Here is a 23465-nt window from a genome sequence, read left to right as displayed (position 1 = left end):
CGTCTCCTCACGCGTGACGAGTAACACGACGCCAAGGAAAATCCACAGATGCTGTCGTTGACGGGCACCACGACTACAGTATCACAGTGTGAGCGCTAAATAGAGTAATTGACGGGAACCGCCCTCAAGAGAAAAATGACAGCGTCGGTCATAAGTTCAAACGATGGGTCTGAATGATCTATAATCATGCTGTCCTCTTGTGGTCATGCAGCTGTCAAGTGGAAAGAAAGGGATGCTGCCACGCCACCACAGGACACGGGGGTGGGTTCTGATAAGTCTCTCTACTATTCCTCGACCTCTGTGGAAAACGTCATGAGGTCAAGGAAAGGAGTAAAGAGGATTCATAGGATGTAAATGCTTCATAGGCAACGGTAACTTACATGATGGCGTGCGTCTCTTCTAGGTCAAATTCATACTCTTCTCCTTCTTCTTCTAATTCACGATTAAATTCTTCTAACTTAATCTTTTACTTTCCTGCATGGCGCGTCACGTTCAATATCGCTGCCGCAATGAATTGTGGGGCGTCTAGTTCTCCTTTCCTTTCGCACAGGAAGCTCCGGTGTACCCTCTGCTAAAGAAAGATAGGAAACGAGTTGAGCACCTTTCCTCAACAGTTAGTGAATCCAAACAGCTCTTATCATGGCTGCCGATTGAAATACTTCCAGGTCACTTCAAGATTCACGAATCAACAACTTCAGCAAAACACTCTGAAGTTGTATCTACAGAGAAAAGAGAAACTAGAGGAAACTACTGGGACAACCTGAGAGCGTGCAGCTATTTCTCCTTCCAACTGTCATTGACGGATGGTGTAAACAATCGAAGACACCCGTTGACCGAGCAGTTCCAAGTGAACTCGACTGGACCGTGCCTCGGCCCACGCGGCCTGGAGGGGATGGGGATGGGTGGGGGGGGGCGCGCCTGATCAATGACCTGTTTTCAGTTTCGACATGTACAAATGTGCTGCTCTGCGAGAGTGGATGGATCTGGCAGCCGTTCCCCTGTTGTAGGAACACCGCAACGTTTATTAATGTCGGGCATATTCCTGCAAGATTACTCTTTTCTTTTCTCTTTTAATCTCGCAGCCTTGTGATTAGATGGAAGTGCCCTCCATACATCCATCTCAGTTTTTGTGTCTGAGAAAGGGCACCATTGACAAAAAGGGGGCAGGTAATCAAAGCGGTGATTGTGTTATATGGCTAAAACTATAAATTACTTTTTTAAAAACCTCTTTTGACCCCAGTCTGGAGGAAATGTGTTTCACAGAATAACACGCCTCCCACCTACATCTTCATTCACTGCGTTCTGCGTGACGGTGTTGTGCATGATGCCGAACGATGACTGCGCAACGGGGCTTCATAATAAAACGCAAACTCTCCCATTCAGCTTCCTCCCCTCCTCCCGTTCCTCCGCCTTCAGCCGCTGTCTCTTCCAACTTTCCTCCTCTTACTTCTCCGTCGCAACACGCCGCCTCCCGCTTTTACAAAGTCACAGCCAAAGTCAACAGGAAAGACAATGGAAGTTCGCTGTGTGATGACACTTACCACAGGCCTGTTTCTTTTGCTGATGCGTGCGTTTCAAAAAACCGCCGGGGAAATCGCTGAAGTATTAATTAGCCTGAGAGTTATAGATTATATGACATGAGATTCTGCGGACACAATCGGAACATTACGCGTTGTGGCCAAAACCACAGCGCACCACCGTCCGTGAAACAAACCAAACTGTCTCCCCCCGACATTCAACTGACTGCAGCAGCAGTGAGCCTCCTCCTCCGCTGCTGCTGGCCAGAGCCAAATCACCATATCTGAAAAAAGGTTGACAGTCCGGTCAGGAGCACAGCAACTGAAACCACACAACACCAGCTGGCCCGCCGCATCGACGCTTTTCACAGAGTTGGGATTACAATGCCCGATTTCTTTCATAAATAATAGAATTCGTAGTCTAACCAAATAGCCCGACAACTTACATTTACAAAGTCGGGACCAACAAATGATACAGACTTTTCCAGACCAGAGGTTGTGTTACCAGAAAAATGATTACATCCCAAGAGAAACACTCAACACACACACACAGTCCTGTATTTAGCGTAAACACACACACACACACAGAAAGAAGAAATGGCTGCTTGTGAATCTCACCTTTCCTGCTGCAGATGCTCCCTGTTCGACTGAGAAGCTGCAGAGAGACACAGGAAGAGGTCAAATCAAAATTAATGAATCACTGAAGGAAACGCACACATAAATAATAACGTGACTGGTGTGTTGATTACAATGCAATCACGACCTTCACCCTGATTTGTTCACTGATACATGACCGGGCTACAAACTGCAGCAACACTCTTGTCTTGTTTTTTTAACAGAATCAGAATCGTGTTTTTGCCTCGTAGGTTTTCACGTATACAAGGAATTTGCTTCGCTGATTTGGTGCATAACAAAACGAACTAAACTAAGAACAAGGAAAACGAAAATGGGATATGTAAAAATGGAAATACGTGTCACTGAGAGTTACAGAGAGTTTTTTTTCTATTCTATGACCTGCCACCGACCTGTGATATGACAGATTGGTGCTGATACCTTTTAGACTGCACTTACACACTCGCACACCAGGACGTCTACATATCTTCTGATTTTTTTCTTGGGATCCAGGCGCGGAAAAGAGGATTTGAGATACTTTTGACTGATAGATTCTCATCTTTTTTTGAACATATTTCTCGTTTATCACAGGCTGATAAAATGCACGGCAGCGCAGATTCACAGATCAGACATATTTTTAAAAAAAAATCTCCGTCAGGCCTTTAATGTTGCAGCAGAAACTGCTGCACAGATCAGCTACAGTATATTTTTTCACAGGAAATGTGAAAAGTACAGACGTTGAAAAGCCACTAACTTACACCAACACACACACTCTCTCTCTCTCTCTCTCTCTCTCTCTCTCTCTCTCTCTCTCTCTCTCTCTCTCTCTCTCTCTCTCTCTCTCTCTCTCTCTCTCTCTCTCTCTCTCTCTCTCTCTCTCTCTCTCGGAATACGCTAAGGGGGCGCAATTTTAAAAATGTGTAATTTTTTTTTTTTTTCCAGCTCCATTTTCCTGCCTGGCTGAAATGACTCCAGTCGATTTTTCTTAATATCCTAAAAGTAATAGGCTCTAAATCCAAATCCATCTAGTAAATGCTTCAGCTCAAAGTGCTGCCTTCAGGGGGGGACAGAAATAATAGAAAAAAAAATAGATATGATTAAACCAGAGTCCGAAACAGATCCCACATGCAGACGGTTCAAACTCATTAGCCCGGTCGACTTCTGACACCTACTCAGTCGGTGATTCTCGTCTCTGAGTGGTTTTAAAACCGTCTCCGCCCTCCGCTGCTCTCGGCCGCTTTCAGGAAGTTTGGCATCGTTTAAAGACAAGGTGCTAAATTATAAACTGCTAATGTGGAGAGCACTAAAATCCCGCTGACTTAAAAAGTGAAACATGGCAGCGACACGAGCAGATTCTTTAAAGCATCAATCCTACCTGCTACAGCATCACCCAACATTTGCATTAACTTTATTACCTGCTCCGCTTGCAGAGATCCAATGATGATGAGATTTTATTTATGGGATTTGAAATAACTTTATGTAAACAACATGGCAAAGACGGAAAATGAGGATGAGGCGATGGAGAATATCTTTTTCACCCCCTGGTTTGTTTTTATCGACATTACTTCTTAAAATCTGCCAAAAAGTAGAACAATTTGTGAATGTATGGAAATTTATTTATGGGATTTATTGAATTGTATGCACTCAACGCGCTAAAGACTCAAACTGAAAACAGAAAAATGTTTTCCGACAACCAGCCTTCCAAGGACGCAGCATTTCTACCTACCGCATGCTGAATGTTCCCGTTTCCCTTTTGGATTATTAAAAAGTGGGAATAATTCAAATCTTTTCACGACCTTCATGTAAATTCATAGAAATTATGGGTGGCATTTTAATTTACCAATAAAACAGAAGCTTTGTCTTATCTTTTCTGCATAGGGACGGGAAAAAAATGTGAAAACATGATCATCTGTCTCAGCACGACAAAACATCTCTGTGGATTCGTCAGAGTTTAATTGTAATTGTTGGTGTAAATGTTAAATATGCTTTGTAGCCATGTTTGTTTTAGAGAATCGGGGAGGAATTACAAGTTGTGACTAGTGTTGCGGTTGCGTTGGGTGCTTTTGAGTTGATGAAAAAAAAAGTAGTTTTGGCATTTCCATTAGACTTTAATTTGGTCGCTGGGGAACAAACGTTCAGACGTGTGATCATATCAGAGGGTTAAAGACTCTGCGAGGGAGACGATGTATTTCTGGGAGTTCTCTTCATCGTCTGTGATGTTCTTTTTCCTGCTGCGCTGCTCTCGAGTCTGGAGCTTGTCTCTTGTGCCAGTTCCGTCAAGGAAACTAACGTAGCTTAAGATTTGTTTAACACAACCCCCAGTAAATCATGAAATCTGTGATGTCTTCAGTGTTCTGTGCTTTTAGTGGGTACACAGGTAATATGAAACTCATTAGAGAGACACTCTAATCCACGCTCACCTCGCCATGCTGCTGTTGGCGGAGCTCTCGGCGATCTGCGAGCTGGCGATCCACTTGGTCTCGCCCACCACCGTCCGGGCGTGCGGCAGCCGTCCCACGTCCTTCACCGTCATCATCAGGTGCCGCGACGACTTCAGCACGCGGACGGCCTCGTCGTGCGGGATGCTCAGGAAGCTGCGGCCGTTCACCTCCAGGATCTGGTCGCCCACCTGCAGGGACGGGAGGGAACACAGAGGCATGGCGGGCGGGGCTGAGCAAGACGCGGAGGGCGGACGGGGCAGAGGCTGTCGACATGCGCGGGATCATAGATCGAGGGTCGGAGAAGAGGTGGAGGAACAGATGGAGGTGTATGAAAACGTTCACGGATCAGAGCAGGATAGTAATTATAATAATAATAATACGGCTGCAGGCCTCTGCCTCTCTCAGGTCAGGCAGGGAACAGAAATAATTACACTAGGATTAAAGTCTCCTCCGCTCCCCGACGGGTTCAGGACCAGAACTGTTTAATACGTCATTCAAAAGGCCTTTATATGTAATTTCACATTCTATCAGGGGGCTGAGCCTGGAGGGCAGCGGCAGAAAGAGCATAATGACTATATCCATCACAAATCCCACCTTGGACGAGGCCGGCTCTCTGAATCAGGGACCCTCATCGTGAAGCTGTAACAACGCCTCCGCCTCTAACTGCACTTTAGCCCCGCGCTCGGGATCTGTGCGTCTTCCTCGCCTGATTTAATTTTACAACCATCACTTAGGACTCTGACACGTTCTGTGAATAATGCTTTTCGATGGAGATACTATGGGGCCACTGTGTATTTTCTTATAAGAATATAAGCCCACAGAGACCGGAGATGGGCAGGGGTTTTTTGGGACACCATGCACTGACCACTTGTTTTTTGTTTTGTATTACTTTTTACTTTTTACTAAGGAACATTTTTCGCATTAAAAAGACAGTGAACGAAGAGGCCAAGAACACCAAAACTAAACAAAAATGAGGTATGCACTGACCACTTGTTGATTTGTGTAACGAACCAGAAATCTCCCCAATATATTGGGCTCTTGTGATAAATACTTCTGCGTTAAGACATCCACGGTCGCCGTCTTCCCGATTCAACTGCATCAATACTTCCATTAGGACTGCAACTAACGATTATTTCATAATCGATTAGTCTGTCGATTATCTCCTCGATTAATCGTTCAGTTGTTTGGTTCATAAAATGGTGAAAAATGTCGATCTTGTTTCGTCCACACGTCAGAGATATTCAGTTCACTGTCACAGAGGAACAAAGAAACCAGAAAATATTCACATTTAAGAAGCTTTTTTCCCCCATAAAAACTACTTGAACTGCTTAATCGATTAACTGTCGCAGCTCTAATTTCCGTTACATAGATGACAAGTGACCAACAGTGTGAAAGTCGACCGTGGAAACAAATAGCCCCGGAAATTTGCATAAAATCAGTGTCAAGTACTCGTGTCAGGTGCTTTGGTCGTGTTATCGCCTCACGCTGACACCGTTAACCTCATCTGTCGCCATAATCGCGTGACAAATGAATCACAGGGGACGACTCGCCCCTCCCCTTGTTAACGGACTGCATTTGAATACCGCTCAGAGCCTCACGCGCTTTACAAAACCGCTCACAGTCGCTGATATCATGAATTCATTTGTCTGTGCTAAAATCCATAAATGTTGCTTTGTGCTTTTTTTCCCGGGGGTTTGTTTTATTTCCCTTTGATGCGGTCTGACGGCAATTCCTCTCTCCGACATTCACACATCTGCCCCCACAGATAATCAGCAGGGAGCATTCGATTACAAATGAAGGGGCCACACAATCAAAGCTGTATTCACAAATCAATCAACGCTAACAAGCTCCACTACGGCCAGAACACACTTCTTCTTCTGCTGCTGCAGTGAACACGTCTGACTCGTGCTGTCAGCGTGAGCTGGATCCTGGATGGGAGACGTGTTTGAAGACAGATTTCGAGATGTATGAAACAGCACTGAAAAAAAAGAGTCAATAATCTGTTTCTTATGGACTTTTTACAGCGTCTGACAACCTTTACGCGAGCTGCCGCTAAAAGTTGGTTAACTCGGCTTGTTTTGTAAGTAAGGATTCCTTCAGGAGACAAATTATCCACAGAGGTCTCCTTCTGTCCACAAAAAAAACCCAGACCCGATAATTAAAACTGGTTAAATCTGTGCTTCCCCAGAAACAAAACCTCGGGAGAAGCTGCGAAATGGCTCCACTTGTTTCTCTGATAACGTACAATTACTCATTTGCTGCTTATATCCAAAGCAGCTTCCAATTAACGTCCCGTTGAAGGTTTTGTTGAATGTTTTGGTTCTAAGATTATAAGGAGGTCAACGCGGCCCTGCTGACATTTCCATTTAGGTGTTGGAAAAACTCCAGAAAAGTGTGGACGCCAGGAGTAAACGTAGTAACGGCGATGCATTCAAAATCGGATCTTTAAATCGGATCTATCCATATCCAGATGTATGGAGTTTGGTTTGTACCGAACATGACTTGAGGCTGTAGCTGCTCAATGCTTTCATTTTTTCATTCATTTAATGTCCTGATTTATAAATGAAATAAAGAAGCTATTGCTCTTCCTTAAACACGTGTATCGATGTAGTGTTGTTCTCTGCCTTTTATCTTTTAAAAGACGCCACGCTGAAATGTTCCACTGTTGAACACGCAGGCGTAAATAACAATCAGATTATAATAATAATAATAATAATAATAATAATAATAATAATAATCAGGATCTTGGTGTTGGTCCTGCTGATAATAGAAAACTGGTATAAATGTTATGAGTAACACCTGCTACGACGAGTCAAAGCATCTGCTGTGAAAAAAGATGCATTAGTTGCTATGGCGATAGAGAGCAAGATGATATGCAACATGACCAAGGATGCTGTGATTACTTAAAAAAAAAAGAAGAAGAAAAAGAAAAGTAATCGCAACATCCTTGGTGATGAAAAGAAAGTGAAGATGAAGCAGGCAACAAGACATCAGGGTGCATCTGAAGAAGAAGAAAAAAATCCTCTCAGGTTGTTTGTATGCACAAATGGAAAACGTGCATGAAGATATACAGAATGGATGGAATCGTACATAAATTACATCTTTTGTGCGTCTGCTCCGCTGCACCAGCTCCATGTTGTTTGCACCACGCTGCAGTTGACGGAGTCGGGTTATTGCACCTGTTGCCTCATGACAAATGAACGGAGCTTCGATTCTGACTCTAATTACGCGCTGATTAAGTTTTATGACCCTTTAAGCCCCGTTTCAAAACCGGACTATTAATTACAGAGGAAGGAAACGGAGGACGCTCGTATTAATCTTCCCCTCTAATCTCCGTTGTTATTCAAATGGCTCGGGACAGATCGGTCGATATTTCACAACGCCGACTCCTTCACAAAGTTATTTGTCGTGTTTTCTTCAATCATCATTTTTGGCAACGACAAAGAAAAAGGTCATCACCTCACCACTTTCCTGTCTTTCTTTCTTCTCCTCCTCTCCCTCATTATACTTCCATCCGACAGTATAGACGGGCCCCGTCCCGAGTACTTCATCTTTCATGATCAATCTCTGCTTCACACCAGGAAGGCGCCGTCGGAGAGCGCTGCATTCTGGGCAATTAAACAACAAGCGGTGGCGATGACGTCTACGATTAAAGCTCTAATCAATGCTGCTGTGTAATGAAAATACATTGTTCATACACAGAGAGGGAAAGAACTGAGGCGGTAGAGTGAATAGTCCGACTGACCGCAGCGCCGCAGCTCACAGTTTTACTCAGACTCTTCCTGCTTTATAAACTCTGTTCGTCCAACATGGTTGTGAACGCTCACCTGCAAGTGAAATTAAGCAGCTCCATGGACGAATCCGTGGACATCAGTAGAAGTAAACAAGCTGCCACCACTTTGGTGGCATCTCACTTGTCATACGTAAACGACTTTGTTCTGTGCTCGCCAAGATTTAAAATCTAAGGTATGGAGATATGAGATTAATTATCTTGTTTTAAAAGTTATTCACTTGATTCCATCTTTGTAATCATGGTGTATTCTTGAATTGATCATGGAACTTTCTCATTTCAAGATTTCTTGTGAAGTAAAATTCTCTTGCTGCTTGGTCAAATAATAAAATCCTTAAATTCACCAAAATAATGTAAAAAAAACCAAAAAGTATTTTCTGTTCCTCCTCCAAAAAGCTGCGAGTCACATCGTGGAACATACGATACACTGACATATACTAGAAAAACAAAAGTAGTCCCAAACCCAAGCACTGTATATATATTCCGATGACGTTATCTAAAAACGTACAGTTGCTTTAAAACAAGGGATCTATTTCATCTGTCGCCTGTTTTTAAAAGATTTACAAGGTTCCAGAGACTAAAAATATAAAGTCAAAATGTATTTCAGACCAATTGTTTTGAGAGAGACCAGTCATCCATACTCACTTTGGCTTTTGCTCATCAGTTTGCACATTATAACAAACACATCTGCAATGATAAACTCTTGAATATAAGTTACAGAGTGACTCACGAACTGGCAGTAAAAAGGAAAAGAAAGACCAACAATGCTCCTCTCCGTCTGCTGAACAGAAGAGGATTCTCTCCATTTGTTGGCATATTAAATGCAGATTAAAGTGCATCATTTGGCAAGTAGTAAAGAGATGAATCATATCCCCCAGCCGCCTCCTGCTCAGACTAATTGCCTCTTTAAAAAATCTATTCAGGCTCCTCTCTGGTTTCTTTTTGTCTTTTTATGAGACGACCGTGTGATCATCACAGCAGCACGTGGCCCCGATGCCTCTGCTCCTCCACAACAGTGCTTCCCTTTGTACAGAGTTTATTCATGGTGTCAGCTAGACCATGAATCCAGACACCTTCATTAATGTACGGTCAGCAACTTATACACTGTCTTGAATCAGTTCACAAATTTCTGTACAGAAAAACTGTACGTAGCAAAATCTCATCCAACAATTGAATATAAGAAGTCAGGGTTTTTTTCTAAGTGGTTCTGGTACATGTGATAATGAAGTCTGATATATCTTGAAACTAGACGGGCGACCTGAGAGCGCATTGCTCCACCGAGGCCGATGCACTTCCACGCCATGTTAAAGAAAGTGAAAAGAGAAAGAAATCTCATAAAAAAATCTCCACACCTCAGCGTCTTTGGCCTCGTTTCACCTGATCCGCGCCGGATGAGCTCGGTCTGGTGCCGACTGTGTTCGGGAGCTTATGGAACTGAATCTTTAGCAGAGTCGGGGATCTTTCACACATTACTAAACTGTGGTCAAAGCAGCTGTGAAACCCTCTCGTGTGATCGCACAGCGTTATCTCACATCACAGCGGTTTCTCACAGCTGCTCAATGATCCGACACATTTTTTCTCTTTTATTTCTCAAGGATAAAGTGAGAAACAGTGTGTGGGCTCGGCCGCCCCCCGTCCCCGCTCCGCCGCCTCCCATACTTCAGCCCCGCTGACACTCTCCTCCGCTCGGCTTCTGTCCCTTGGCAGAGGAAGGAGGACAGTGGAGAGATTAAATATCGACTTGCGTCCGTCCAGATCCTTGTTCCTCTTGCCTTCTTTAAAATGGGCCTAACTCGGAACGGATGAACTGCAGCTTGTGGAAGGGGATGAGCACAGGGACCGAGCCAAAGTCCAGACGACCTTCACTGGAAGCGAATGAACTTTAATTAGACCCCTTGGCTCCTTTACCCTCTCTGCATATCGCTTATTATTTACTGTTCAGTTTCTAACGAGTCATTTCTTGATTTACTCGTTCCTCCTTCTGTCCTCCTTGCTCCTGATCTCCTCCTCACACACTTTCATTCGGCAAATTCCTCTCTTTTCTAATTACATTTCTTCACCTTTATCCTCTCCTTGTCCAGCTCCCAAGCTCCACTGCAGCTATTCATCATCCGGGAAACATTTTCCTAGCATTCCCCGAATGCTAACCATGCTTCATTATTTTTGTGTTACGTCAAATGCGAACGAAACGGACTCAGGGTCTCAAATCACAGAGTTCCTGCTTGTCCCAGGTTCAGTTCATCCTCAGACAGCGGATATTGATTGTGTTTCTGGTGCGCGGATTCACAGCTATGATCTTCCCGGGTGTGATGCTTTGCTAAAAAGGTCACCATATTCTTCTTGCTGACAGGAACAGTCCGGAGGAGCAGATAATTGGACCCGAACGCGGGCCACCGAAGCCACATCCTGTCCGGGGGAACTTTTATGAATGTGTCCCCATCGCTTTGAAATATGCAGAAAGAAATGGAAAGATCGAGCTTCACCTTTACACCATGGTGAATACAGAGAAAGTATATCTGTAAATATCTTCACACTGACAACTGTGGCGAAAGTGCAGAATGTAAAACCTTGAAAACAAAAACTGCGAAACCGTTGATTTTTTTCTTCTGGAAGATTTTACGTGGCACAGAAGAAACAATAGCTAGTGTGCGGTATAGTAGTATCCACGGGAAAATATGAACACTAGGTGACTTTGAATCTTTAGATTTAATAAAATCAAAGACACTTAATCTCAAAATAGGAGAGCAGGGGTGTTTAAAATGTACAGATTAAAAATCTTCATCTCCTACGAAAGAGCAGACTATGAAGCGTAAGCAAGACTTAAAGCTCAATTTTGGTCTCTTATCAAATCAAAAGTGCAGATTTCATCTCATAACAATAGATCTACAGTATTGGTAGGTTTAGAAAAGTAAGACTTGCATCATTATTATTTTTAAAATAAGAAAATGACAGTTGTCGACTGGCATATTCGAAGACAGTGTGTGACAACATTCTACAAACAGAACCCAACACTTCATAAAGACTTTGAAATGAGATAACATGATTTACAGACACCGGATTATAGGTGTCTTTTCTCTCTGCATTATTCCCGGAGACCAGGCAGCCTGTTCTCCAGGATGTTTCCTTAAATGAGCATAAAGCCATGAAGAAATATGAATCTTTGCCAGAGAGTATTATAGACACGACGAGTCTAGAAACACTGGTCTGACATTAAAATAGAGCCGCGACTTAAGAGTTCCCGACTCTGAATGAACTCTATCTTTTTCCAGATAGAGACAAAAAAAAACCTGAATAAGTGTTCGGACTTCACCTAATGAGATCACAGACCGATATGCAGATCACCTACGTTGACCCGTAATCCTGTTAAACACTGAAAACATAATTAAAATGTAAAAAACTTTGCGGGATTATGAAACTCAACGACATTTCTGTATTCGGTTATAAAAAGCGACAAAACACTTAGAACCGGACCTTCTGTTATGCGTTCTCGACTCTCTCTCCATCAAAGCACTCCGAGTTAAATGTGCTGTTTGAAATTTTGCCGAGTGCAAATGAAGCCCGTAAGAAGAACAAAACAAAAACGCCTCGAGTGGAGAGAAAGCGCCTAGTGGGCCGGCCGGCATCGTTCCTTAAGGGAAGACAAGCAGTTGCTGTTTGCTCCTCAATGGTCCCAGGCAATTTGATGGGAAATGAGGAGGCCCAGCTGCCCGTCAACGGGCCCCGACTTTGATCAATGAGCCTCTGGGCAGCAATCACACTTTTCTGTTATCTGTGTGGTCTTGCTGCAAGTCGGTGCGTGATGTCTTTCGAACCTCGGGTTTATTAAAAGCGAGATCGAAGGCAAACCACTTCCCGGATTCTCTGGCAGCACAGCGGCTCAGGGGCCTTGATGTTTCATATAAGCTCTGTGGGGATCAGCAGGTGTTTATGGACGGAAAATGAGCTTTTGAATTATTCATCTTGCAAGGACAGATACGAACACGAGAGGACGTGGAATCAAATACCTTGTACCTTTAAAAAAAAAAGAAGAGAATATTTTTAGCTAATGTCAGCTAGTTGCTACAATGCCCATGTCCTTGGAGAAGGGAGCCGCACGTACACTTGAGCATTTGATCATCGACCTCATTGGAAGCACGGACAGTTTGCCTGTGAACACTGCAACTCTAACTGCACAAACACGGTCATAGTAGAGCTAATTCAACATGACTCCTCGTGGTTAGGAATTGTCTGAACAAGTTAGAAACCAGGTTGTGAGATTTCAAGAGGACGGGAGTTAGTCGCAGCAGTGGTCCGGAGGTAAAGGATGAGCCACACCACCAATAACAGAAGGCGTCATGGAAACTTGTTAGTGGCTTTATCTAATTTTTTATGGACATTTATGGACAATGTGGAGATGATCACAGTCAACAACGGCTTTTGAATCCACCTCAATGTATAACTTTGTTTTCTGTGCCGACGACTCAAACATGAAAAAAAAAGTTTACATTTATAAAGTAGCCTTCAAGTAAGCCAACATACAAAAACTACCTTTCATGGAACTGTATGAAGAGCTAAAACACTGCAGGTGATACTTTAACTGTGGATATATGTTAAATATTCATGTAGTTTGTAGATTTTAATAATTCTGTCTGTTACTTCTTGTTTTGATGTTAACTTCAATAGCAGCAGCATCGGTTTCCCCCAAGGGACAATTTTTTTTTTTTTTTTTCTACTTCAGCTACATGACATTAGTCTACCTTCTTATCAGAAGATATATATATATATAGATATAGATATGCATATATATATATATATATAGAGATATCATAAAAAACCCAGAGCAGCGTACATCACATTAATCCCTGAGGAACTCCACGTGGTATATATCGAGGTTTATAGTTTTTAATTTACTTTTTTTTTCTTCTGCTTACGAGGAAGACATGAGCCTCCAGTTTTATTTTAGTACCCTGACTGTTGGGCCAAAAACTACAGTAACCCCCCTGAACTTCACTTTGACTTTGTCTGCAAATTAAGCAACTTTGCATATAGTTAAAATTCATTATGTTGCAGTATTATGCTTCTCTTTATTATCAAGATGGCTAAAACTAAATATTTAAGGCGCGCGCGCACGCGCGCACACACACACACACACACACACACACACACACACACACACACACACACACACACACACACACACACACACACACACACACACACACACACACACACACACACACACACACACACACACACACACACACACACACACACACACACACACACACACACACACCTTGTAGCTCGCCAAGTGTTTTTCCTTGTCCCCGATTTGTTTTGTGCACTTTCAGCAGGATTGCTTTATTATCAGAGAGGAGGGGAAAATCACCGCAGAGCAAATTGAAAATACTTGGCCTCGACCCATGTTCTTGTTCGGCCCTTTCTTCATTTAATGTTTGACGTGGTCGACAAAAACAGTTGATGAACCCCCAACAACAACAATAGGAAAACAAAGTACAAACACGTCCTACAAAATTTGAATGGCGTCCACTCCCCGATCTGATTACCTTCATGTGTTACTTCTTGTTTTGACAGCGCAGTGGGCACAACCTTTTTCCTCTGGCTTTACTGAAATTAAACTGAATTAGGCAGATGTCAACTAAAGGGCAGCGGGCAGGACTGACCTTTCTCCTCCTGTAGACCGCAGCCAGACGGCCGACATGCAATATCGGGGAATTTAGTGACTAGACAAAGTCTGATTGGGAGTCAAACTTCAAAAACTTAAACACACACATTCATCGCACAAACTTTGAAAATATGTTTTTTTTAATTAATCACAGTCCCTTTTTCCGACAGAGTCACACAAATACTAGTTTTTTTTTACGAGGCTTATCGCTGACTGCCAGGTCTCCGCTGGATTATAAGATTTTAATCTGAAGGGATTTCCTTGTTAAATAAAGGTTGAATAGAATTAAAAGAAATATCTTTTTATAGCCGCTCACATCCCCATGGAATGTTTTATCAATCATCAGCCATTGATTTTTCTGTTCATTGATTATTTGATTCATTATTTTCAGCACCATACTGTATTTACTATACTGACTTTATACTAATGACCGTACTACTACTTCAGTGTATTCATGTACACATTAGATACAGTACTAACTGCATTTTGTTGTCTCAGTACTTGTAGTCTGTGCAATGACAATAAAGTGGAATCTAATATAGTCAAATCAGAGCAAATGTCTCGCTCTGACAAAAATTCTCACTAAGGCCCATTTTGGAAAAAAATTTCTTAGTCGCCCCCTGAGAAAATGTTGTTTCCCAGTGCGGTGAGGCTGCAGGCTCAAACCCTCCTGCGACGCCGCAGCATCACAATGACGCCGACTTGATTGTTAACTCTTTTGTAGATGTGACCCCCGCGGGGAAGCTACTGAACAGGATCAACGCGTTGCACACAGTCGATGATGTCCTTTTAAGGAGACGACGACGTGTCTAATACGAGAGCAGAGCAGCTTTAGTTGCAGGGTTGAGGTTTCCCCTTCGTCATGTCGCCATTTTCCAGCAACAGAAATGGAAACACAGCGAAACGCTCGGCCGCCCTGTTCACGTTGCAACACCTCCCGCCGCCTCTGAGCCCCAACGTCAGCTGGGATTGGCTCCGGTCACCGTCAAGGGATAAATGGTGCAGATAGCGGATGGATGGGGATATACATTTTCTACACATCTAAGATTACTGGGGCACACACTCAAACGATTTCGCCTCGGGCAAGATCAGGAAAAACAGAAACAGCGGCGACTCTGCGGTGGACGTCAACGGCGATGGCTATATTGACAAATTAGCTCCTTGGAGATGAAATATTCTACAGATACGTTCCAGAACCATATTAATGGCGACCGTGGCTCAGAATTCTAAATACTTAACTGCTGCTATTTCTTTCCTACACAAGCGAGTATGTGTGTGTGTGTGTGTGTGTGTGTGTGTGAATGTGTGAGGTCGTCTATGACTGTGCACTTTCACTCTCTCTCTCTCTCTCTCTCTCTCTCTCCCTCGAGCCTCCCCCTCATTCTGTCGAGACGGCGCCTGACATTTGGACCCGCAGGTAAAGTCAAGCGGAGCATCCAAATCAACGAGAGCCCGGCTGAGACGCAACGCTCCAGGCAGGGAGGGATGTGCTTTTCCTTTTTGATATTCGCTTTCTCAGCGTTCGTGTTTTCAATGAGCTCGCTTTGTACGTATTCCAGAGCGGTAGGGATTTCAGGTGCAATATCTATCAAGAGCAACACTTTTAAAGGTGCCAGATTCAGACCATAGGGTCATTTTCTTCGCCAACAACTTCCAACAGGAAATTCAACCGTCAGACTGAGATACTCGAAAGTTGTCCGTTTCAAACTTTTCAGGACTTGATGCCCATTTTAAGGGAATCTAGTCCCAACATATAGCATATGTTCCCTCCAATTTGTCCAAACACCTTCAAGCCTTTTATTGTTGACAGCCCATATGGTGAAGGGCAATTTGAACAAAGAGTTCTGAAGTAGAAGGAAATGTGAGAGAGTGTAAAAGCGAAGAAAGTGGCATGTTTGTGAAAAAATCTCTCTCCTGCTGTCGTCATTGTGACAGAAGCAATAAATAAAAAAAAATCTCTTAAATGAAATGTCACCACTGGACAGAGACGCCCCCGTTGCGTGGCGACGGAGACAACAGGAGATGTGAGAAACAAATCTGATCAAGAGAAATACAGGTTGTCCCACCGGCTCTAATCTGATCCCATCATACACCCTGATCCCAGATGACTGCTCGGTCACTCTTAATGTATTGCATTAAATCTCCACCAGCTGCTCTGCTCCCGACCCCGAGCGCCGACCTCTCTGTGAGGACACCGGACGAACAGCAAGAGTTCTCTCTCAGGAAAAAGGTGCTTTTGAGAAAAAACATATATTATAGCGGCTACAAATTGTTATGTGATCTGAAAATAGCGGTTGGAATGAGCGCCTGCTGAACTAGCAAAAGATCCCATCTTATTGCCAATAAATGTGTTTACAGTGCTACATGGAGTTGTTGGTGACGTGTTGGGATTTTACAAGGTTTGTTGATTAGATTGTACCAGATGATTGATGAGGAACTATTCACTTCTGTCCAAGGGGTTTGGGACTATTGTATTTTTAAGTAGACTCACGGGGTTTAATGTGAGGTTCCTCTGTGGTTACGAATGACAAGTTCATTCAAGACTATTTAAAGACAGATTTTCAGCTCGCCCTCAGATTCTGGAGCTCTCCGAGATAATATTTCGAACACGGTTTCTTCTCAGGCAATAATTTGTCGGCTGGCAAACAGAACAAGAGCCTTAAACTGCATATACGACGTGACACGCAGCATGAAAGAATATGAAACTCGCTTTTTCATGTACCATAGACGTAGAAGACACCAACACTGACTGAGAAGAAGGAATAACAGGTATGAGAGGGAGAGATAACGTTATCATGTGCGATCCTCAGCGAGCTCCACAACAGAGAACAGAATAACTCGTATCCACGTGGTGTAACGTGCGATTACCTTGAGTCCTCCGCACGCTGCTGCCGATCCCTGGTCCACTCCGGTGATGTAAATCCCCAAAGCATATTCCGCTCCCCCCCGGATCATCAGGCCAAGAGACCGGCCGTCATCCAGAACCAAGTTGACCTGTTAAAAGATGAGACGGAGAAGAACGGGGGGGCTAAATGTCTGAGATTGTGTGAACCAGACATTCTTTCAACTTCAACATTTATTAAAAAAAAAAAAGAAGATGTTTGCAGTCTCAGTTCTCAGTGAAACGGAGAAAATAACACTCGGCTCTTTGTGTGCAGAAGATAACGCATTCCATGTGGTGACTCAGAGGCAGTAATGAGGAGGACCAATCTATTCTGGACTGTTTGACTTGGTCAGTCTGTTTGTGTACAAGGCTCAGGCTTAATGTAAATATAAAATGCCTTTACTCCTGTTAACGTGTGTGTCATTGCTTAAACCCAGAGTACAACCTCAGCATCAAATATCATTATATATATTTCAGGGTTAGTCACCTTAACAAGGACTCTGTAATGAGGAAGAGGTGATTTACTGATAATCCATCCGTTAGATTACGGAGGGAAGATATTAAAGCCAAGGCCACATGTAATAATGACAACGTCCACTCCCACTGTCCTGATTTCTGCACAAATCAGTCGTAAGTTTACAGAATGAAGTATGACATTTAATATCTAGTGTTGGAACAGACGCATCTCCAACCAAACAAGGTAGGTGTGAAAGTGCCCTGAACTCCAGCCTTTAATCTAAAGTACTGTAATCTATCATTTTAGCTTCAACGGTGTCTTCATATAACTCGTATTTATAGATTTTTTTTTCAATGCTAGTTTTGCATACGACAGTTAAAGACATTAACATCCCTTATTAAAACACTTGGACCTTCTTGTGATCTGGTCTGGAGGGCGCAGAGTTTGATGAAAGGTTCATTTGTTTGACAGTGACTCTGGCAGATATAATCTTCTGCTCATATTCGCTCAGTGCCTCTGCGTCACATTGTCCACGTTGTCCCTCGACTCTGCAGCTATTTGCTTTGCTTTAGCTGCTCCATTAATCCGGTCTGTCTATTGATGTCAGAGACGTCTTTGTTCACGGCAAACAAGAAAACGTGCCGACGATTCCCACATCTTAACTTACAAATGATTTACTTTAAACGTTTTCCCATTCTTACTTCTCAGTGACATTAACAGGTAGTTACGCCTATGTAGCCTTAAAAAAATCAATAATTCACTTAAACTAAAAAAACGTCTCTAATGGCTCCTTAACTCAGCATTTCCCAAACATGCACATTTTGGGAGAGCAAAGCGAGCACATTAAAGCTAACACTTTCCACTGGGAGAAGATCAGCCATGTGCCAAAATGTAAATCGTATTTTCCCTCCATCACACTACTTCATTACACTTGCCAAGATTGAAGGAAAGCACAAGATAACACATAAAGTGTGTAACCATCTCCACTAAACAATGCAGTGCCTCTTATTTTCATGCTGCTGTGAGTTTCGGCATGTGGCAGAGAAATCTTACTTTCATTCAGTGCGTATGCTGCTGCTGCTGCTGCTGCTGCTGCTGTGCTTTTTAATAACTGTCTGCTTATTGGGGCCGCGCCAGCCACCTCTGCTCAGAGGGAATACGGAGGCATCCGTGTTCTCTTTTGACATTTAACGCGGGACACGGCGACCCGTTTTAATTACCAGACTCATCCCTATTTTATTAGCTGTGCCGAGCGGCCTCTTAAGGCTCACGGTGTTCCCGGGCATCAGCTGTTATCGTGGAGTCAATTCACTATGATGAGGTCCCGCCTTTACACTCGCTCGACCAATCACAATTCAGTCTCAGCTCTCAATCGTGATGTTTCACCTTGTTTTCATAGCATCAAATAACTAATAAAAAAAGAGACCAGTGGTGCAGCCAGCCACCAGGTGGCGACCAAAATGATTTGGTGTCACTTTTTGGAGACGTCATGTCGCTTCTATAGAAGTCTATGAGAAAATGACCACTTGATTTTATAACTCATGAGATTATGGTATGAGTTTCTCTGTGTCAATAACAATTACCTGAAAATTCAGGTAGTTCACATGCAGAGACAACTAGCTTCAACTAGTCAACTACATTAAAGACGCTACTATCGCCTAACAACTGTATCTGCAGGATTAATATTTTTTCAAACTCGATCTGCATGGCAGTAACCGCAGCCCGTGTTAATGTTTGTAGCTGAAGCCATTAAGATTAATGTGCGACTGTTCAGCTGCTGGGGAAAAGAATTGAAAGTTCTCGCGGTAATAAATCTATGAAACAGCTCTGACAGCTCCTTCCCTGCGGGTCATGAGATGGCGGAGAAGGTGGCGTTTTCTGGGACTAAAATTCCAATTACTGTTGATTTTACATTTTGGATTGTTTTTTTCTATTATGACTATTACAACTATTATGATTTACTCACAGTCATCACAGACAGCCTGGCCCATATCAACGCACGACCTGCCGACCCCTCCAAAGCACTAAATATCTTTAAAAGCCATTTATAAACTGGAGGGAGTTGCAGATATAAGACCGAGACCTTCTCGTCCTCTCAAATTTACAGAAAATGTTTTTTGCTGGATGGTTTATGGGAAATTTCATGTTTCCCAAAACAACGGTTATAAAATGGTCGGCTCTGCCTTCGATTTAAGTTCATATAATAAAACCAAAAAAACCACATGCTGCTGCAGTTACAGAGTTAGAGTGTGAACATCATACAGTTGAACGGAGATAATATTCCATGGATAACTTGTTAATCTTCATTAGCAGACTAAAATAAAACTATTTTTATCCAGACTCTTAAGGTCAGTTCACAGCACGACGCCCGCTGAATCATGTGATGGTTATTACGGAGGCAAAATTTTTAATTGGTGCCTTTAGAAGAAGTTGCATATTTGCGTTTAAAGGAAATTTGTGGTTGATTAATCCATGATTTATGGATGAAACACAGAGACTCTGTTGCCGACTTTAAGCTGCGCTTCATTTGGCTCGGCAATATTAACATGTCATGAATATGTGAGAGACATCATGAAAGTAGGAGAAGGGATGTAAGGGGGCGCACATGTTTTGAATGAGTTGATGTCATGGTCACATATTAAAGATTTTAAATTATGACTTGAATGCTTTACTTTCATCCCTGATAATATTATTCCTTTGAAGGAGACACCTCCCACGTCCAGTCTCACCTTCTTCTCGTCGCCCTCCTGTAGCAGCTGCATGTTGCTGCGTCGCTGGCTCTCACTCCTTTTCAGGGTGGCGCTGCGATGCTCCGTCAGGTCGGGGGGAGGCGACACGCCCCGCCCCTGAGGGTCGACCCAGGTGTACACGTGGTTGGTGACGTAGCCGCCGGGAATTCGGCCGACCGAGCGCACGGAGAGGGAAAGTTTTTTACTGCCCTTCAGCACCTGAGGAGACGAGAGGAGAGAAGATGTAAAGAGAAACTATTTAATTTGATTTGAATAGGCCCTAACATATACTCCGACATAGGCCCTAACATGGAAGTGAATATAAAAGAGGGACACAACACTAAAACGGTCTGAAAGGTATATTTGACAAGAAAATTAAACATTAAAGAGAAGCAACACATTTTTACGGTGTGTGAACAAATGACCAAACACATCTGTAACACAGTTCTCCTGAAGAAGGCTGTGGTCTCTGAGCGTGCAGTCGCTCTGCAGGTCAAGGTTTTTCTCCATGGGCCCTGTGGTCTGGAGAAACCACAATAAATGGGGTTGAAACTCTTGCTCGTCAAACCATCTGTGTGCACCACCAAAGGCAGGCAGGACCTCTGCTTTCATTTCAGACTAAAGAAAGTTTTTTTTTGACTGGACCATAGACACATCCTCCCCTCTTTATGGGGCGGCGTAAAATACAGAACCGGAGAAAAAAAAGTCTGCGACCGATGAGTTTGCCAACAACACGAGCCGACGCAGCACTCGCTGACACAGAAGATAAAAAACTTCAAGAGAGAAAGAAATACTTGCACATGGAAAAGCACACAACAAAAAAACTACAAACGCCGTGACTTCAAAGTGCCTGGTTTTCTTCTTTCTTTTTTTTTGTATTGTTATATTTCTCTGCCACCAGATATCAGCAGGAGGTCCTGCAATCAAGGTTCCACTGCAGAATACACAGGCCGCACATGTAGCGAGAAGCAGCTGACATTTCCAGAAAAAATAATTAGAAAGGAGGAAGGTGGAGAGACAGCTGTAGAGAGAGTGTCATATACTACTGGAAAGTTAAAATATTAAACATTCTGGAAGTAAATGGTAAACTACATTGATTTACTGTATAGTACTAAATGCAAAAACAGCACAATAAGAAGTATGTGGAACATACTGTTCTTGTAGTATTAATATAAAACCAGGACTCAAGTCAGTTTCTCTTTTAGACATTTTGTTGAGCTAAAGAGCATCACTGTGAGTTATAGTTTCCGAAACAGGCGGCATCGCGGTTCGCGCCGCTCCGAGAGGTTTAACTGCATTTAGAGGAACTGGAGGAAGTAAAATGAGCAGTGTTAAGACGCAATGAGAAGCAGGAGTAATGGCAACATGACACTCATGGAGAAACAGGAAAGGATGGAGAGGTGACGCAGGCGGCAGCTGGTTTTTACAGGCGGCTGCGTCCTGTGAATAAGAAGCGGTGGTAATCGACGGAGCGGCCGCGGTACAGTGGTCCTCCTCGTCCATCGTCCCTGGAGGGAAAGTGCTGATTGTGACACCGGGCCAATGAAGCTCAGCGCCGCTCGCCATCTGAACCAAACAGCACGGGTGGGGGGAAATAATGGAAAACGTATCAGAGCATAATGGGAAATGGCAACGGCAGGTAAACTGCTCCCGGAGAAAACAAAACAATATGCTCTCGCGAGAGACGGGGTAATCCATTCCATTCACAAAAGCTGACTTGCACCACAGGCTCGGCTGTATAGCCCATTCAATTCCATCACCGGGAGAAAATACATGGTCATAGCTGTAAAGGTATTTCAAAAGGCAGCCGGCGTCTGGAAAAACTATAGACCTGACGTGAGGCGAGAGGGATTAAACCATAAAGCCTGTTTATGTAGAGGCTGTATCAAATGGCCCCGACGGTATTGCAAACTCTTTCCAACAGGAGAGGCCACTTCTCCAAAGCTACCATAAATAGAAATCATTAGATGATGTCATGTTTTCGGCAATACACGCCACTTCTTTTTAAGCTATTAAAGAAAACTGATTTGGTGCAAGGTCTTTTTTAAAGGAGACATAGTATGGTCATATTCAGGTTCATGATCTTAATTTGGGTTATTATTAGAGAAGCTTTACATGCTCTTTGTTCAGTAAACGCATCAGTTTCCTCAGACTGTTCATTCCTGCAGCTCCTCTTTTCAGCCTCCGTCTGAAACACTTGTTTTTAGCTCCTGTCTCTTTAAGGCCCCTCCCTTCCGATGAACCCCAGTCTTGCTCTGATTGGGCAGCTGGCTCCTCCCTGTTGTGATTGGTCAACAACTTCCAGTGCGTGTAGAAAGTTCTCTCGCCTTTGCTTTACTCGGCTTTGTTGGGGGGCGTGTCAGACTAGCCGCAACACATGCTTGATGCACTTCCATAAAATGGTGAGGTCACCATGTCAAAAAGAAACCGATGCAACAGCAAGAGGAAAGGGAAAAATTTAAAAAGCATAACATTTCTCCTTTATTTAACTCAGCTTCACCAAATGTAGTGATGAAATTGTTTATACCCCATTGCTGTACCTGAAGACTCGACCACAGATTCTCTGTTTTTCATCTAGAAAACTCTCCACCAGTATTCTGCTTAAGGATCATTTCTTCTTTGCAGCAGGCAGATGGTTTGGCTGCAGCGTTGACAACCACTTAGCGCTAATTGTTCTTGCTAATTACACGTTTGATAAGTTGCTGTGAACACACATCACGCACAGGGGAACGCGCGGCGCATCGAGGCGCGCGACCTTGGCGCTCGGCCGCGCACACACACACACACACATACAAACAAACAAAAAAATAAAACAACGACACAAACCTGCTGAGACACAAGATCCGATGAATCAAAGTGATGCTGACGTGTAAGGAGCCGAGCAAACTGCCCTTCACCCAGTTTGTTTACATCTGTCAGAGAAGATCTGTCAACCACACAAGATCTGTTTCACACAAACGTGCCCCTGAAAAATCCACTGATATTTAATTCACTACAGGGACAACTTCATGCTAAAATGCCATATTTAAAATATGATATGATGCATTTTCTAAGGTTTTAGATTTAAGTAAAAAAAAGGGGGGGGGGACCGGATGGTACTAATTCCAATTCAAATACTAAGCATTTAATGGACAAGTAGGGCTCGGCTAACGATTATTTTCATTGTCGATTAATCGGTCAATTATTTTTGTCTTTTATTAGTTGTTTGGTTCATAAAATGTTGATCGTTTTGCCCTAACCCCCAAGATGATGTTTTGTTTTGTCCACAAAACAAAGATATTTAGTTTACTGTCACAGAGGAGCAAAGAAGACCACATTTAAGAAGCTGAAATCATTGAATTATGACTGATAACCGATTATCGAAATGGTT

The 23465-nt window shown here is 43.2% G+C and overlaps 1 protein-coding gene across 4 annotated transcripts in view; it reads right to left on the bottom strand.

The window, feature by feature from the left end:
- whrna (whirlin a) overlaps positions 1–23465 on the bottom strand; it is a 90349-nt gene that overhangs the window by 26436 nt on the left and 40448 nt on the right. For all 4 annotated transcript variants that reach the window (XM_047329555.1, XM_047329554.1, XM_047329556.1 and 1 more), the window contains 4 exons: positions 20096–20314; positions 16894–17019; positions 4550–4758; positions 2136–2172 (listed from right to left, as the gene is read on the bottom strand). In XM_047329555.1, coding sequence (XP_047185511.1) covers positions 2136–2172; positions 4550–4758; positions 16894–17019; positions 20096–20314 — 591 coding nt within the window. The remainder of the gene's footprint in view (positions 1–2135; positions 2173–4549; positions 4759–16893; positions 17020–20095; positions 20315–23465) is intronic.

This window comes from Scophthalmus maximus, chromosome 20 (assembly GCF_022379125.1).
Source record: "Scophthalmus maximus strain ysfricsl-2021 chromosome 20, ASM2237912v1, whole genome shotgun sequence".
Classification (NCBI taxonomy): domain Eukaryota; kingdom Metazoa; phylum Chordata; class Actinopteri; order Pleuronectiformes; family Scophthalmidae; genus Scophthalmus; species Scophthalmus maximus.
This window is presented reverse-complemented; position numbering and strand designations above follow the sequence as displayed.